The 18,432-nt window shown below is 40.4% G+C and overlaps 1 protein-coding gene across 17 annotated transcripts in view; it reads right to left on the reverse strand.

Annotated features, from left to right (window-relative positions):
- The window catches only part of TCF12 (transcription factor 12), a 351,415-nt gene extending 338,330 nt beyond the window's left edge, over window positions 1-13,085 (reverse strand). For 5 of the 17 annotated variants that reach the window (XM_070236010.1, XM_070236006.1, XM_070236001.1 and 2 more), the window contains exons 1-3: window positions 12,391-13,036; window positions 11,231-11,327; window positions 10,089-10,161 (exon numbers count right to left, since the gene is read on the reverse strand). In XM_070236010.1, coding sequence (XP_070092111.1) covers window positions 10,089-10,161; window positions 11,231-11,305 — 148 coding nt within the window. In that variant the 5' untranslated portion in view covers window positions 11,306-11,327; window positions 12,391-13,036. Of the gene's footprint in view, window positions 1-10,088; window positions 10,162-11,230; window positions 11,328-11,741; window positions 12,154-12,289 lie in introns of those variants that run through there. The other 12 variants (XM_023616783.2, XM_023616779.2, XM_023616771.2 and 9 more) reach the window with 8 other exon arrangements.
- Window positions 13,086-18,432: the final 5,347 nt, after the last annotated feature.

Genomic DNA, 18,432 nt, shown 5'->3' on the forward strand with positions numbered 1-18,432 from the left:
TAGATGATTATTTTCATTTGGTTTTATATATATAAACATATAAATATATCTCCTGTCCACACCCTGAAAATTGCCATGCAAACAGACCATGGAAATATCAGTACACTCCTTGGCCCAAAAGATGAAAAAGCTTATCCCTCCTGAAAATAGAAACTGACTGCCTAAATCAATGTATTGGGCAAACTACTCAAAGCACAAAATTCAGCCTGTAACACCTACATTCCAAGAAGAATTTTCTTTATAATAACCAGTTTACCACAATTTTTTTCTTTATTTAAAATAATAAAGTCTCTAGTCTAGACTTTTAGTCCAAAAAAGAAATTCACATTTTGAGTTGAAAACACTATCTGGGAGTCAGACAGACACAAACACACACACAAAGAGAGAGGTCTAAAATACCTTTTTGGAAATCCATGGGGCCAGGTGGGTTTTGGAATCCAGTTTTTCAGATTTTAGAAAAGAAATATAAGTGTATATACCATATGTTACAAATCACCTGCAACACCTGGTAACCATCCAGTAACTAGGAAAATAGAGAATGTCAATGGCCTCCCTTCAGATAAGATCAGATTGTGCCACTAAAACAGTTTATGCTGAATTTAAAGGAAAAATTTTGACTCAGATCTTTTTGGATTTCAAAATTGCAGATCAGGGATTGTGGACCTTTGGCAGGTAATAGGTGGTCTTAATATATTAATACAAACTATGCTATCACCTAGAATAACAAGAACTAGCTGATGCTTAGGTAAGAGACAGGGTATTTAGTATAGTCTTGACATGGCTCTAATTTTACTTGCCTAGTTGGAAAGGCATAATCAACTCAAGCTGTCTGTAAGTTAACACCAAGAGATTCAACGTGAAACAACTTTCCCTTTTGACTTTATTCCAAATTGAGACAAATACTGAAAAACATTTTCCAAAACCTTAGCAGGTCAGTGCCAAGCAGATAGGCAATGGGTCTCTGACTAGATGACAAAGTCAGCCAGATATAGTAGGGCTTCCAAAATAGTAAAAACCTAAGAGGATCTGCTAACTCAGGAGAACTCAGATTTTCATCCCTGGTCTATAAATGCCTATACAAACTCAGATTCTCTAGGCTACCTTGTAGCCAAATCATATTTCGCCACAAGTTCAAAGTGAGTCTAGCATTTTTTCCTCTCCAGTGGCAAAGTAAACCTTTTATTTATTCCCAAGAACCTCAAAACAAGATCTGCCTCCAGGACTGAGAAGCTTGATGACTGTAGTTCCCTCCTAGAAGGGATCCCTGTGTTGCTCCACCACCACTCACAACTCCTACTGAGAGCAGCAGCCCATGTGCTCACTGTTTGAGTTGTGTGATCATATGAAGTTCAACCTGCATTCTCTACATTAACCACCAATGAAGTGGTGGAATAGTAATCATGAGTTGATCCCGCTCATTTTAAAACCTCACAATGGCTTACTAGTAAAACCATCAGAAGAAAAACCAACAACTTTTGAGCAAGGCTACCTCCAGAGAGACTTTCTTTGGGTAACTGAAATAATCTTTCAAATGCAGAGAACCCTCAGTTCAAATTGAGGCACTTTCTAACACCTAAAACAGATGTGAAATAATGACATCTTGGACCAATTTTCTCCATTTTTAATAACCAAAAATATGGTAAAGTATGGTTATTTAAAAACAAAAGGCAATATTTTCTGTCCTGCACCTTATCTCAAATTGTTTTATTATTTTATTTTGAAGGTTTCATCCCTGAGTCACTATCCAATACAATAAAAATTAGTAACCAATCCCTAATCTGTTTTCATTTCTGTGTGATCTTTAAGTCCCCAATCAGCTTCTAGTAGCTTCGGTGACTCACCATGGTCTTTATGAGAGCACATTTTTAACCTGGAACAAATGAGAGCACATTTTAAACATGTAACAAAAAACCAAAGCGCTCTCTCTAAAAATATACATTTTCTTCTCAGGTCACAGGTATGTTAGAAATTACAGGACGATCTGGCCGGAAACAGAAAATAGAGGTTCCAACCACAGTGACATTAGTAACAAATCTCTCTGTGCTTCAGTTTGTGGAATAACAATATCCTCCCTACCAAAACCATTTTTCCCTCCAACGTAATGATACCTTTCATAGACCTCTGTGGGAGCAAGAAAAGATGTAGGAATAGATAGAGACAGCTGAAGAATATGCTGCAGAGCTGGGCTTCTCCCTAAGGAAAGGATAGCCTAGGCCTGCATCCCACTCCACCTGGCCCCTAACCCCAAAGATACAAAGCAAAACAGGAAGACAACAATGCCTTACACTAAACACGATACTTCTTCCTAGAACTTCAGTTTTACTCAATGATTAATTAAAACATATCTATATTGCAACAAATAGTGTTGTGCTAGGGAGCAGAAAGCAAAATGCACATGAATTTTTAAGATAAGATTTCTTCTGCTCACTTGCGATGTGTTGCTTCAGGCTACCAGGGGAGTTTATGTTCGTTCTCTTCCGCCATTAAGAAAAAAGTGGAGAAGCTCTACCCTAGAGACTCTTAACATTCTCTCCAACCTGTCTCCCAGCTATTCTATCCTCTCAGGTCACGTTAATTTTTATTATATTTATTTATATAGACTACACCTCATTCCAGAAAGAATCTCGAGTAGCTAGAGAGAGAATATGAAGAAAATACTACATCCAAATGGCAATGCCTAAACATGGGAGAGGGTTTTCAAAAGGTGTACACAATTCTGTTCACCACTCTGCACTATACAGTATCTAGTCTACAAAATAACAGCATTAAGAAGAAATCAACTACAAAAAAAAAGGTAGGGTTCTTAGGTACCTGATGACCTATCAAAACTACTCTTCTGCCTGATTTCTTCTTAGACTTTTAACAATATACATAATTTCATGACACTAAAAAGCAACTTCGATTAGCTGCCCTTGGGGCATGTCCTCACCCTCCCCACCAGCACCACAAAACATCTCATTTTATCCAAAGTAAAATGAGATATGCTCATAAATTGCTTAGCATAGTGCCTAGCATATAATAGTTCAATAAACACTGGCTATAATACCAGTTATATTACTATTAATAACAATTATTATCATGACTATTACTTAAGAGGGCACCACAACAATAATGGCAGCTACCATTTTTGAAGCTGCTATGTGGCAGGCAATATTTAGAGATAATCTTATCTGATCCTCACAAGGATTCTGAAAGTAGGCATTATTATCCACTTTTCACAAAGGAGAAAACTATGCTCAGATCATTTAAATGACTTACCTAGGGCCACCCAGCTAATAAGTCACAAAGCACTGATTCCAATCCAGTTGGAATTGGCTCCTGAGCCCAATTCTTCCCACTACACACACTGCCTCTGTTACAAAAAGTCAAGAACTCAAGGGCTCTCTCACTGATAGACTCCAATTAGAGTCCACTCTATTTCAATAAGCACAAGTCAAAGAATGACAAGAATTCCTGCCAGTCACTGTACAACCCATTTAAATACAAGACAAATCTGCACCAAATGTCACCATACACTCCGTTCACATACTAACAAAAATTATTTTTACATTAAATAATCAACCAAAGTCACTAATTTTATACACCTAACTCCACCATTAACGTCAATCCTTGGCCCGATAATTTATCTCTCTTTGAGTTCATCTCCCTAAGGGTATTCACTCACTCACTTAGCTTTAATTATAACTTGTAGGCACAAAAAACAAAATCCACATGTCGTATCCAAAGGAAATTGAAGTGTGGATAAAAAAGCATGTATGTACAAAAAGGTGCTCAGTATCACATTTTCTTATAATAACAAAAAGCAAATTAACAAACAAAACCCCTAAATATCAAGCAGTATGAGAGCTGATTTGATGAGTTATGTTATATCCATCCATGTAATATCCTACAATTTTAAACCAAGTTTATAAAGAATCATTAAGAACACGAGAAGATGCTCATGATATTAAGTGAAATAAAAAATCAGAACATAAAATGAAAACATCACTAAGCTCTCAACTTTGCAAACACAGGACCAACAAGAAAAGACTAAGAGGAAATAAATCAAAACATAATTTTCTCTAGAAAGGGAAATAAGGGGTGTTTTTCCCCCTTGTTGTTTTTTCTATTCTCCAATTTCTTTTCAACAATGACTACATATTAATTTTATAGGCAGAAAAGAGTTCTTTTTTGTTTTTACCAACATCTTTAACTCATCTCCCAGCACTCTTCTCTCATAAATCCCCAAATTAGCCATAAGAGTCCCAAGTCAGGTGAAATTTAAAATGCTCAAAAGAATTCAGCATCTCCCAGCACTACCATCCTCCAATTATGCCAGAACTGCAACCTTAAGTTATTTCTCTTACCTAGAGAAATCCAGTTCTTCAAATTTTGCCAATCCTTTATTCTGGTAGTTTTCCTTCCTACTTCATACCAAGTCCAAACCTTCACCAGCTCATCCCTGGATTAGCACAATGGCCTCCTGAATACATGCTTTCCTTATTCTATTGCCTCACCACTAACAATTCATTTCACCACAGCTAACCATGTGCCGGGCGCTGTTTTTGCAGCCTTACCATGTTAATTCAGTTAACATTCAAAACGATTCTACGAGGATAGCTACTACTATTAGTCCTATTTTACAGATTAAGAAACAGGAGCACAAAAAAGTTAAGTAATTTACCCCAGATCATCCAGCTAATAAGTAGCAATGATTGGATTTGAACCCATGTAGTCTGGCTCCAGATAACAGTACATAAACATGAGCTCCTCCAGGAGTGCAGAAGTGGTGATCAATTAAAAACAGCTTCTGTTTCCCTGAATTGTAGAGGCCCTTGGAGCAAGCCAAATTCCCACTTCTGGGTCTCTTTTCAAACTATTCCACATTGTGGAGGCCAGTTCTTCTCTTCCCTAATTCATTTTCCATATCTCCTTCAAAAGTCAAGTCTAAATTCAACATCTCTGAGTTGTTCTTAAGCCAGTTGCCTGACTCCTCAGCATACTGTTATTCTTATGGACTCAATTTAAACTACATTAATGCACAATTGTTGACATTTTTATGTTATAGAAGTTTATCTACCTCACAATTTTACATATTATCTTCCTATCTACAAGTGAAATGCCTCCACTTTTTTTGGTCTATGTCCTTCTCCATTTTACTTCTTCCTAAAAGCTACCAGAATAGCAGGCTGCACAAAGTAGATACTAAATGATTAACTGATAAATCTGAGATAAATATGGCTCAACTACTTAACAAAGCAGAAAGTCATTCTTCAGTCCTTTTAACTGACATATTTAAATGTTTGTCGTCCTCTTATTTTATTACCTAAACACAAAAGCATTTAGATTTGGAATTTCAACATTCCCATCCAAAAAAATATAATCAAGTGATACCAAAAAGCAGTCCTATTAAATGATTAAAAAAAAAGGTATCCCACACACTGTCCAGAAATAGCCTTTCTTTTTTGAGGAGACCCTTTCTAACAGTGTTACTTTACTCTCTTATGGCAAGAGTTATCCCAGTCTTCGACAACACTAAGCAGGCAGCGACATACCAGGCATGATTACTGATTGTTCAGGAACAGAAAAGACTACCTGGCTTTAATAAGAGATTATTCTAAATGGCACCATTAAATCTAAAAATATGAAAACAACTGTGTTTAAGGTCGAGTATCTTCATCTTCCTATTCCAAGAGATTTTAAAAAACTCAAAGAAAACGATATGCCAAAGGATAGCCTAAAAGAAAGTTGAATTTGTATTCAAATTGTTAATGAAAACAGATACAAATAATAATTAATTATAGGTATGTCTCACTGTATATAATAAACAAGTCTCTAAAATATTGTGACCTAATCAAATTGTTTTTCAAATCCATTATAAGCCATGACTACTTAAAGGAAGACTACAAGAACTGTTCTGAAAAGCACACAATACTCATGGTTATGATCTTGTCTCTGATTTTCCTGTTTTCCAAGTTTCTGTTTTCATGTACAGATCTTCCGTAAAAGACACTTTCGCTACTTAACTTTTACCCTGAATAAGCCACTTAAGAGCAGACCATATTTATCCTAAAACATGGTATTTTTCCTCACATGCCTGCTGACTCTGCAGTTACTCTCATTCATCACTACGGCTTGCCAGAAGCAAATGTTTAACATGGTTCAGTTACTCAAATAACTCTACTAAATATGAACAAGTGTGTTTTACTACACATTATAGTTGTTATAAATTTCAATGCGGATGGCTACACAATATGAACTACACCCTAGTCACAACCTTAAAATACCTTAAATGAGAAGGCCAAATCTAGTTTCCCCTCTATTTAAAATTACCATTCCTACTTATATGGCAGTTCAATTAACAAGCACATTGGTAAACTTTTGGTTTTCTTTCTTGATCAATTCAAATAACGCTAAGGCAAGTGGAAAAGGTTATGCCATATTTAATAGGGTGAGTAGGTATTTACTAATCTTCCCATGGATTTTTTTTTTTTCATTACTTGAGAAGTAGATGCAGTTATAAAAGGGAAATACCAGAAATCCTTGTGGTGATGGAATTGTTTTTGCATCTTGACTGTATCACTGTCAATAACCTGGCTGTGATATTGTACTACAGTTTTGCAAGATGTTACCATTATGGGAAACTTGGCAAAGTGTACATGGGATCTCTGTACTGTTTCTTACAACTGCATATGAATCCACAACTATCTCAAAACAAAAAGTTTAATTAAAAAAGTTACTTAAGAGCAATTTAATGAGAATTCATTTTTCTGGCCCTATATCAATATTTTTAAAAAGGCTATACATACATACGAAAAATTTCTCCCCTCAAAAATTGACCTGTAACCAAAGAATGAAAAACTGTACTCCTTTTAAAAATTAAGAGCTGGAAAACAGTTCTTACAATTATTTCCAAAAATCTTGGGAAAGAAGAAATCTATAGTGTTACAAAAGTCTGATTTCAATAAGGAAAAGTAAAGCTTTACTGGCCAGTTAAAATAACTTTCTAGACAGAAATATCAGAGACAGACAGACTTAACATATACAGATGGTTTACAAAATAAATATATCCCACTCCCTTCCAACATCTCATTACTTGGATTCAAAAACTAACAAAGAAAACTTTTCAGATATCACGTAAACATCTAAACTACTAAAAATTAAACCCGATATCACAGTTTAGTTCTATACACTCAAACCCTGAAGCTGGAGGGGACATTTGAACACCAGAACTATTTCCATGTTGTCAATCCTTTCAACAAGCTTTCCTTGTACACACTGCCCTAACACAGTGCCTCACCTTTGACTCCTACACACAGAAACGCCTCTCTCAAGGTCACTGTAAGAACATCCCACACACTATCATCCCAAGCAGACAAATTCAGTCTTATCATAATATAAAGAAAATTAACAACTTGAGAGAGAAATGGCATTATAACAGATTCTTCAAGACAAATAAGTAATAATAAATACACGTTCATCTTTTCCATAGTGACTTTTGATGAAGTGTCAGCTATCCTACGAGTTATTTGTTTTGCTTTAAGAATACAATAAAAAAACGACAATGCACTATGGCATATATTGTATGCTTTCAGGTAAAAGAATTCTAAAACTGTTACATATTATTTCTCAAAAAAGCCCACTGTGAAGACATCCTCAAAAAGGACAAATAATCAAGAAAGGAAACTATATTGAACAATTATAGTTTTCATGAGGAAAAAAGGCTGGGATTTTACAAATGCTACTCCAAAGACAAGAAAACTCTAATCTTTAAGTCAGCTCTTCAGAAGAAAAGTCAGATCTTTAGCTCCTTACATGCTGCAAATAAACAGGCATTAGAACATATTACATACCCTTTGAAATCAGGACAGATTATTCAAATATCAATAAAGTATGCAAATAAAGTAATATTGTATATCAATTTCTTTTAGACATTTCCTTTAAGATAAGAAACGGCTATAAGAAAACTGTGTCTACCAGTATACTTTGATAGACAACAATCACTTAAGCCAATTTCCCTTCCTCAAAACTTGAAATGATTCACTAATGATTAAATATCATAGCTCTTTCTAAAGTATAATTTCTTCCTGGAATTTAAAATAAATCACACAGATAAATATTACTATGTCCACTGAATACAGCTGTTTAAGTTCAAACTTTCAAAGGATAAATAACAAATCAGGTTTAAAACTAAAAATTTCCTACTCCAAAGAATCAAACACTATGAGCACTTCTACAATGTACAAAAATAATTTTTTTCTTTGTATAATGCAGGCTACAGAAAGAAGGGCCCACAACTGCTCCAATGCCCTGCTTGTAACACACACCAAGTTCACACATACTTTTTAATTTCACAGACTACTTAAATCATACCTTCTTAAATTTTAAAAAGCGAAAAAAAAATAATTGCCCTTATTCTAAAAACAGAAAGTATTTCTAATAGCAAGTTTCTGAAGTTCCTGTCCTTGATATCAATGAATGTCAGTTAAATATATGTTCCACAATTCAAGCTGGAACTAACAGCCTGAAACAGCAATATCACTACTCATTTAATGAAATATGCTAAGCATCTACTATGTATTGTATGAGACAAAGTAAATTTGAAAGTTCCTGAGAATGAATTATCAGTTGCAAAAATTGAGATGTACTCAAAACAGCAGTAAAGAAAGGGAACACAACCTCCTTCTATATTAACCAATAATTTTCTTCCTTCTCTCTCAAAAAAGTAACAATTTTCAAATGATTGACACTTCTATTTACAAGGAGGTAGGAAAAGAGTTGGGGTTTGGCTGACATTTTATGACACCCTTTTGTTTAAGGATAATATTAGCCTTTAGGATATTTAAAATCCAAAATGCTTTTATTTTACTTATTTGAGGTGTTAAACAACATACTATATTTTCCCCATACACTGCAATTTCATTATTAACAATGTATTTTGGTAAATTAAATTAGTATATGATTTTTAAATAGAGACATTTTTTAAACACAAAGTGGTATAAGTGTTACATTGGTTATAAAATTAACCTCTTTTCTGATGTTTTGCTCTTACAATATCTTAAGAAATCAACTATCATTTTACTAGGAGAAATAAGCAGCACTAGTCAAAGAGGAATTACTGAGTTTCAGCCCAGAGATTTGACAGCTGATTTTCTTAAGATGATGCTGTCCTGGCTTTAATTTTTTTTCATCTGTCAGCACTAAGGAATATATTTAAGTTAAAAGAAAATTATAGCTTTTGTACACTAGAATGGACCTTGCTTCTGGAATGTTTATTTTTTTAAATCATGAGTTTAAATAAGTTAGGAAAACAAAAAAAATGCATATTTTAAACATATGAGATAAATGTTAATAATGCAGCATAGTAATTATAAATATACAGAAAGTAAATTTGAAGATGCCAGCACGAGTGTTGGAACAGGAATCTAATTGAAACTACTCTAAACATTTTTCTAATATAATCTGATCGTAGGACAGAAATCAGTCATCTAAAAAGTGTCATTTGAAAACAAATCTTTCCATTCATTTACCTGTAACATTTATTCCATTATTTTAAATACTGTCCACAAAATTGTTAATCTGCTGTACACTTTCAAGGGAACGGCCATCTTTTAAAATAAATAAGTCTCACTGATTATGGCTTGACTCAATTCTACTTTTCACATACACATATTAAATAATATTATTTTACCAGTTCTTTAGAACCCAAGGGTTTAATAATGCTAATGGGTAGAAATTTTAGCAAAATTTAAAAATACACATATTTAAATAAACATTTTTAAAAAAAGACCACACATGGACCACAGACATTTTCTTCTGGTACTTTTCTAAATACAGAGACATAATATAATCCCTTGTACTCAAACAAGACAATTTTCACCTTAAAAATTCACAGAATAGAGAACAACTTTAAATCCATATTGAAATGCTTATAGAAATGTTAACGGATCCTTAGAGCGACAGCCCTCATTTAGGGCTTGTTTTTGTTTATAATTTTAACTGGACACTCAAGAATGGCATGAAGAAAGATATTAAGATACTTTATATTTTCCTACTAAAATGTATCACAACACCAAAATATGAATTTCTTATTTTAGACATCATCTTACCCGATCCACTGAACTGACTGCTTCCCAATGTCGTTGGTCTGGTTTTCCCACTATTAACAGGTGGGGAAAACATCTGCAAAATAACCCAAACGTGTCTGTTAATCCTGAAATTCTTCTAGACTCTCTGCAAACAAAAGTTCACCTAGAGTCATCAGTTAGTTACCATATTTCATACAGAAGTTAAAATATAATTGGAGATATATATTCAGACCCAGAAAAGCAGATACACTGAATGATACTGGATTTGCTAACACTACTTGGAAATACTGGTTACATTCTGTTCTGAAAAACCCAGTCACTTACATGAGAGATTCTAAGATTATTAAGTTTAAACGGTAAATTTTTGTGCATGATCTTCACTTTGGAACTGAAATCTCATTACATTTACATTACAATTTAATAAACACAGACAGAATCATATCCAATGAAACCACTACATACAATAAGGATCCATTATAACACAGTTTTATAAAGTAGGTATTGGTCCTGCCTGCTAAGAGCAGTTAATAAAGGAATTCAATCCATTAGGAATAAGGGCAGTAGGTGCTTTGGTTTCTGCTGATATTTTTAAGTCACTCAATTATTTCCCACGTTAAAAAATTTAAAAATATATACACACAGATGTATTCTTTACATATATACCTACACATAAGTATATATTTATCTTAAAAATGCTCAACCCAAAAAGGCTAGAAACTCTAGCCCCTGACTGGCTTTCTTCTAACTGACGTCTTTCAGGTACCATAAATTGTATCCCATTTTGGGGAGGGAAACGGTTAGGAGTTTCGAAGAAAAAATAATTTTCCTTTTTCATATGAAGTTCAAAATCCCTAATAATCATCAGGGTCAGAGGGTGACTCAACCGAAGCTCATGATTACATTATACTCCTTTTAACTGGTTAAATCAAATGACCCCTCCGGCATAAAAGTTTTAAATCTGCAAGTCTAGACATTACATCAAAGTTCAGGTGTCCAACTTGGGGGAGCTGGACTCCAGCCCTGAGAACTACCGCTCAAAGCAGATGGAGTTCACGCTGCCTAGTCTCCACGTCGCTTCCCCCCACCCCTTTCTTCCCTTTTTTTTTTTTTTTTCTTCAGTAAACCTCAGCAGAACCCCAAGATGCCGTGGAAAGCTCTCATACCGCACTGAAGTCCAGCAGGTCGCTCAGCTCCTTGTCGGTCCCTATAGCGGCCATGCGCTGCTGTTGGGGATTCATCTTCGGCCACTTCTAGCAGGTCCTAAGACAGAGGAAACAGGCTCAGCCAGAGACCACCGAGGCCCCAAGGGCGGGAGGGGATGGAGAGGGGCGCAGGGAGAGAGGAAGAGCGCCGGGCTGACTTCTAACACTCCCCTCGTTCCCACCGCCGCGCGGGCAGGGGGCAGGAGAGCCCGGCGCCCGCGCCGGCTCTGCGAATCCACGCGTTCCTCCTCGGCGCGGCCCGGGAGCGACGCGGCGGCTCCCGCAACTCGCCGCGGCTCCCGCAAGTTTCCGAGCCCGACCCTGCTCCCTCCGGCGCCCCCTCCCCCGCCGCCGCCGGGGGCTGGGCGCGCTGGGCCGAGCCGGCGGGGGTCTCGAGGGGCGGGGTGAGGGGCGATGGGGCATCCAGCGAGCGGAGCGGAGCGGCGGCGAGGGGCGATGCGAAGTGACTCACCGGCTCGGCAACAATAGAACTGACAAGTTGCAGGGAACGCGCCGCTCGCAGGCCCGCGGCCGCGGCCGCCGCCGCCCGGACGTCCCCGGCGGACCCGGGGGGTCGGAAAGCACCCTCCGCGCGTCCGAGGGGCGTTTGGAAAAAGAAAACAGAAACCCCGACAACTAGTCTCGCTCTCGCCCCGCGTCCTCCTCCCCGGGCTCGGCCTCCTCCCACTTTTGCTGCCCTGCCCGCGGCCGGCCGGCACCGAACCAGCCGAACAATGAGCCCGGCGCGGCGGCCGAGGCAGCCCGCTCTCCCGCGCTCCCGGAGCCCGAGCCGAGCGCGGAGCGTGGCGCGCAGGCCGAGCGCGCCGCCCGCGGGCCTGGCCGCCCGCGACTCTCGCCTCCGCCCCCACTCCGCTCCCCAACTTGGAGGGGACCCCGGGCTCGCCTCCGTACAAAGGGGCGCGGGCCGGGGGCGTCTGTGCCCCGGCAGGGAGGCGGCGGCGCCCTGCAGCCCCCAGCCCCGCCGCGGCGTCCCCCTCCCGTTCGCCTGCCCGCAATTACCTGCCACCCCGTCTCCGCATCCAACCACCCCGATTAAAGTTCACTTTGGCCGGGAGAGCGGGCTCGGGCTTCCCCTTGCACCGCCCGGCGGTTCGGCTCACTTTGCCCCGCGCGAGCTCTCGGATCCGGGCGGGGCAGGCGGCTCTCGGGCCTGGCCGCCCCTTCCTCCCGGGGCGGGCTGGCGGTCCCCCCGAATAGAACTTGTGGGTCTCCTCAGGCGGACATTTTTTTCGCTGAGGCGGCCTCAGCACCGCGCTCGGCTCGGCTCCGGATCCCTCCGCGCCGGGAAGAGCCCCGAGTTAACCCCTTCGGCCCCGGCCCGCTCCCGCCGCCTGCGCCGAGGAAGTGGGGCCGGCGGAGGGGGCGGGGAGGAGCCGGCGCGAACGGGGAGGGGCCGCCGCGCGGCCGGTGGACAAAGCCCGCGGTGGGGTGAGGCGGGCCGGAGTCGGGCCGGCGGGGAGGGGCGGGCGACACTCGCAGACACCCCGCGAGGCAGGGCCCGGCCGCCCGCCGAGAACGCCTCGTCCGGGCCCCCGGGATCCGGGCGGCGGGCACTGAGGCGCGGCTTGGCCGGCTCCTGCCTCAGGCCGCGAAGCGAAGCGGCGGAGACGCAGCTGCAGACGCATCTGGATCGGCTGCCCGGGCCGCCCGGCCCGAAGCCGCAGAGCCCTGAAGGCTGCCGTTTCCGAGCCAGCCGCGCTGGACGCCGGCCGCCGCGTTCGGCCGGGACCGGAGGCTCCAGTCCCCGAGGCCGCGCAGCGCTCGGCGTGCGCGGGGAAGGGAGGCCCGGCCGCCTGGGTCCGCTCTGGGCGTAGGGGCGGTTGGTCAAATGCGTGGCTGAGCGGAACGCAGAAGGAGCAAACCCCCCCCACAAATCACGCCAAGCAGCGTGGGCTTCAGGTTCCCAAACACTCCACTCGCTCAAGCCCCCACGTCTACAACCACCTCATCCCACCCGAATCCCATTCGGGGCCACCGAATTGCACAGCGGGACCAGTCCTTGGAAATGGATCAAGCCGGTCCCTTCACTTTACAGAGACGGCCCAGGGAGGTTCTGTCGCACAGCCACCGTCTTGGAGCAAGTTCTGAACTTGGCCTGAAGAAGCACCACACGGAGGAGAAGGAAGGAAGACAAAATAACTAAACCTTAATTTCTTTTAAATTGGAGATAGAAGTAAGGTTTCCTCGAATGGCAACTCGTGTTTTGACTCTTGGTAGTGAGTGCAGTAAGGACGAGGCAGAAGAAACACTGTGAGGAAAGAAGGCACATCGAAAGTAACAAATTAAAGGAAGCAGCCAGTGCCTTGAAGACAACAGCACGGCAAGAAGAAGCCGTTAGAGCCCAGACTTGCATGGAAACAAGAAGGTAGATTCAGCTGCAAATTTGCAGTTATTGTACTTTATTACCCCCGGAGCTGTCCAGCGGGAGGAGGCGATTGTAGCTTGGGGATAGGGGTTTCCATGATGTCAATGGCTACGCCCTGGACCTTATGCCACATACTGTGTGCCTCCCCAGTATCCACTGCCCCTTATCTAGGTGAACACTCCCTGTTCTTAGCATCACATCTCTGCCCTGGCTGCCTGCTGGAGCCTGTGCTTCCAATATAAGCAAATTAGCATAATTCCAACCTAAATAAATCAGCATAGTGCCATTCCCTGCTACACTTATTGGTTGGCAATGGGCATGACAAAATTTGGGCCAGTGAAAGGAGCAATTTGCTCAGGGCTTTTGGGAAAGTTTTCGTTCGTTTGTTTCATATTCCAAGAGAGCTTCAAAGGCAACCTCCTCTAGAAAGAAGCACATACTCAAAAAATCAAGGAGCATAAAAACAACCAAAAAAAATTGAAGGAATATCACCAGCATGTTGTGCAGGAAAAAAAAAAAAGTCAAGGAGCCCCTGGACTGTGGGCAGCCATCTTGCAACCACAGGGCCAAGTAGGTTAAAATAAACCAAACGTGGAGAAAGGGTAGGCAGGAAGACATGTGATCTCTGGTGATTTTTTGTTTTTGTTTTTTTGATGAGGAAGACTGGCCCCGAGCTAACACCTGTGGCAATCTTCCTCTATTCTGTATGTAGGACACCACCACAGCATGGCCTGATGAGCAGTGCATAGGTTCGCACCTCAGATCTGAACCTGTGAAACAAGCCACCGAAGCCGGGCAAGCAAACTTAACACCTATGCCACTGGGGCACCCCCTCTGGTAAGGTTTTTGAGCCTCTGATCAAACAGCTTCTGAACCCAGGTCTGCCTTCATTGATTAAACCAACAGGATTCGAGTTTTCTGCTATTTGTAATCTAGTGTGTTCTAAGCAGTGTAGGCCCAGTAACCATTTTTTGAAGCCAAGACCTAAACATCAGATGGGAAGTCTGACTAGAACTTTTAAGGTGCCGGTCCAGTGATAAGATACTATGGCTCAGTGGTAAAACTGAAGAGAAATCTTGGGAAAAGGAGAAGGCATGTAATTCCATCTGAAGGATTTATGCTAGTTCAAGAGATAAGAGGAGCCATTTTCTTCTCAAGCTTCTCATGCAACTGATTCAGAGGAAGAAATAGCTATCTGCCCAAACCCTTAGTCATGGAGGCTCCCTCACTCCCTTGTGCGACTGACTGGTGAAGTTTTTCATATCTTGTATTGCCCATATTGTTTTATACTTTATTTTCCGCATTAGACTGGGCAGTCCTTAAGGGCTGGGACTGCCGTGTATCTGTCCATACTGTGCACCTAACAGAGTGCCAAGTGAATAGTAGACACTCAAAAAAGAGGGGCTGGAATTAAATTTATCAGTCATTTGACTTTGTAACATGAATTTATTTTTCACACTGTAATGTAGTTTTTGCATGTATCATTTTTAATAGGGGAATATTATCCCCACAAATGGATTTCCTATAATACTCCTGACATATAGGGAAGACAAAAAGAGTATAAAAACGGGAGCTTTGTGTCACTTGTAACTCATTTCTGGGCCTTTGCTGACCTTGCTAGATAGAGCCAGAAGGCTTTATTGAAAAGCTTAGCGAAACAACCAGTAATACAAATTCAATGATAATTAATACTATCGTTTCTATAGTGTAAGTTTATCAATATCAACAAATCAATATTGAAATATATTTTACGAACATTTCTTACATACAAGGCATGGTGCTAAATGCTGTGAGGAACAGAAAGTCTCAAACCCACCCTGCCCTCAAAAAGGTTACAATCTGATAGATTTTAGTTCACTCTCCATTCACCTTAGCCTGCCACTAGGCAGACAACAGGAATTCTGTCAGCATAGTTTCAGGATGTACTTTCTAAGAGCCCCCCACCCTACACTCGAAAACACAAACGCACACAATTTTATCAGGGAGACCGGAGCTGCCCAGAGAGGCCTTTACAGTCAAAAGGAAAAGCAGCCAAAGCAATGGGCTTTGCTTCTTTGGGAGATTGACTTGACCTTGGCCTCTTGTTTACAAGGCAAGTATTAAAAAACTCAGAGAAGGAGAAGAGGAGGGGGAGAGAGAATAGAGCTAATCGAGTCAAGCGGCAAGTTGCTGTCTAGATAGAGTGACTGGCCTCCTAAGATTATCCACTTAGAACCAAAGTTGTTGGGTAATGGACTCCCTTGTAGCCCCCTGCTCCATAGGAGAGAGGCTAAGAGCCTGTGCTTTCTTTTCCAAAACTGTCCTCTTGGGACTAAAGGGGCCAATTTTATGTAACAATTTGTTTAATAAGAGGTATTGCCTTTAGTTCACGGCATTCCCATCACTAATGAACTAATAGCCAAGATTTTCCACTCTATCATAAGCCAGATTCTACTAGTCATCAACAGTCCACTCTCCTCATTCTTTTCTGTCAGCTAGCAAGAATCCCTCACCTTTGTGGGATTTCCTGGTATGGATTTTGCCTTTTCTCTCTGTTCGTAGAGAAAAGGGTTCTTTACTCCTTGCTAGTGTCATTTATTATTTAAACCATTAAATGGCTTGTATGAATGCTATTTTTAGATTTGAGGAGATACCCCTTAATGCTCCATCTTATATTCAATGTCTTTTTCCACGTTAGTGTTCCTTCTTTCATATTTCATGAAAGCATATATTTACACCAAAGTCAAGACCAATTCAGCAGTCAGAAAAGGAAAAAAACTGTCAAACACTAAAACATCAAACTAGAGAGCCATAGATTTTAATTTTTAATAACTCAGTAGAGTTGATTAAGTAAAATGAATAATAACCTCTCTTTTCCATATTCCTGTGTGTATTTTGGCACAGTGCCTAGTACTTAGCGGATGCTCAATAAATATTTGTTGAAAAATGAATGGTTCTGCACTTTTAGGTAGGTATGGCAGTTTAACACATGCTCCAAATTTTGCTCCGTCCTAAAATCACATTAAGACATCAGTAAAGGGATTTTTAAAAATATTTTTATCATAGAACATTTCAAACCTATAAAAAAAATAGAATAGTATTAAGAACCTCCATGTACTTAATCACCAATCTTTAATAATTATGGACTCTTCATCTCTTTCCTTCTGCTTTTCCACCCCCAGGTTAAGTTAAAGTAAATGCAGTAGATCACATCATGTCATAAAATGAATTTTTAAGAATTAAAAGCACGGGGAGCCAAAGAGGAGACAACAGCAACAAAATTTGAGAAGTTTTAGCTGGAAAAGTGGAAGAGTGGTAAAAGATGTAGTAGACTAACAAAACTGAATCTTAAGGCAGAAATGAAGTAAATCAATAACCAAACCCATGTATACTGCACTGTCACTAAAAGACTCATAACTGCCAGCTCCCGGTTCCTCTTGAAGTGAAGTGAGGAAAGGGGGAAGTACTATAAGGAGGATTGGTTGCAAATCTGTTTAATAAGAGGCAATCAGATCCCCCAGATTCCCTTCTCGGCTCCATGTAGTCAAGCAAACAAACCTCCTCACTTACCTGGGCAAAATACTACAAACTTCCTCTCTGCAGATGGTGATATGGCAGGTCTCTAGAGGGTAGGGGGATTAAGTGAACATTTGTATATTGGATGCTGAGGACCCCAAATTTCTTCACCAACTTGGCTCCCAGATTCCAGTCATGAAGCTTTCAACTTCCAAGGAAGAGATTAGAAGATCCTTCTATGTGGAGTCTGATCAACTCAAGAGGAAGGATCTGAAGACACTGACATGGAAGGTTCCCCAACTATAAGCCCCAACAAATCACTCTACAGGGAAGTTGACAGCTGACAACCCCCCACCCATTCACTCAGAGTTTCCCATAAGCATTTTGAGGCCCTATTCTTAAATATGAGCAGACAACAAAGGATGATCAGACATGTGAGGGAAGCTACTATTATGTGAGACATTTAGAGCACTTAGAATTGAAAACAGGAGAGTATAAATGGGAAAAAAAAAAAAAAAAAAAAAAACCTTGATAAAAAGGATTGGAAGAGAAAGTTAAGGAAATGTTCTATAAGGCAGAGCAAAAGGCAGAGAGGACCAGTTCAGGAAGTTCAAAATCCAAACAATAAGGGCTCCAGAAAGCAAGATGAGGGGGAAAAAATGAGGAAAATCATCAATGGAATAAACTAAGAAATATTTCCAGAATTAAAGTACATGAGTTAATTAATTAAATCGGTTCCCCAAGTACCCACCACAGTGGATAAAAAGAGATCTATACCAAAGCATGTGATCAGGAAATTTGAGCACACACTAACCAAAGAGAAGACCTTCGAGCTTCTAGAGAGAACACAAAACAGAACAAATACAAAGGACTAAAAATCAAAATGGCATCCATTATTTAACAACACTGGAACCCAGAGTGCAATGGAACAAGGCCTTCAAACATCCTGAAGAAAAAAAAATATTTGCTAAATGAATTAATAATTTGGAAGTCTTTTAAAAATAACTCTGTATATCATTTTAAAACCAAATATTCCTCCTCTCTGGTTTGGGTCAATGTGAGTTAGGGATACAGAGATATACCCAACTGGGTCCCAGACAGAACACACAGTGGCATCACTTACAAATGTACGTACAGTTTTTGCTCTCTATTTTCTCAGCATCTCTAAAGCATTCTGAAAATATTAGTGTCCTCTGAACTTTTGGCAAGCAAGGAATCCTCTTATTTAATTATTGTATTCTCTTTTGAATATAGTCAAATTCAGTATATATATTTCTTATAG

Source organism: Equus caballus, chromosome 1 (genome assembly GCF_041296265.1).
Source record: "Equus caballus isolate H_3958 breed thoroughbred chromosome 1, TB-T2T, whole genome shotgun sequence".
Classification (NCBI taxonomy): domain Eukaryota; kingdom Metazoa; phylum Chordata; class Mammalia; order Perissodactyla; family Equidae; genus Equus; species Equus caballus.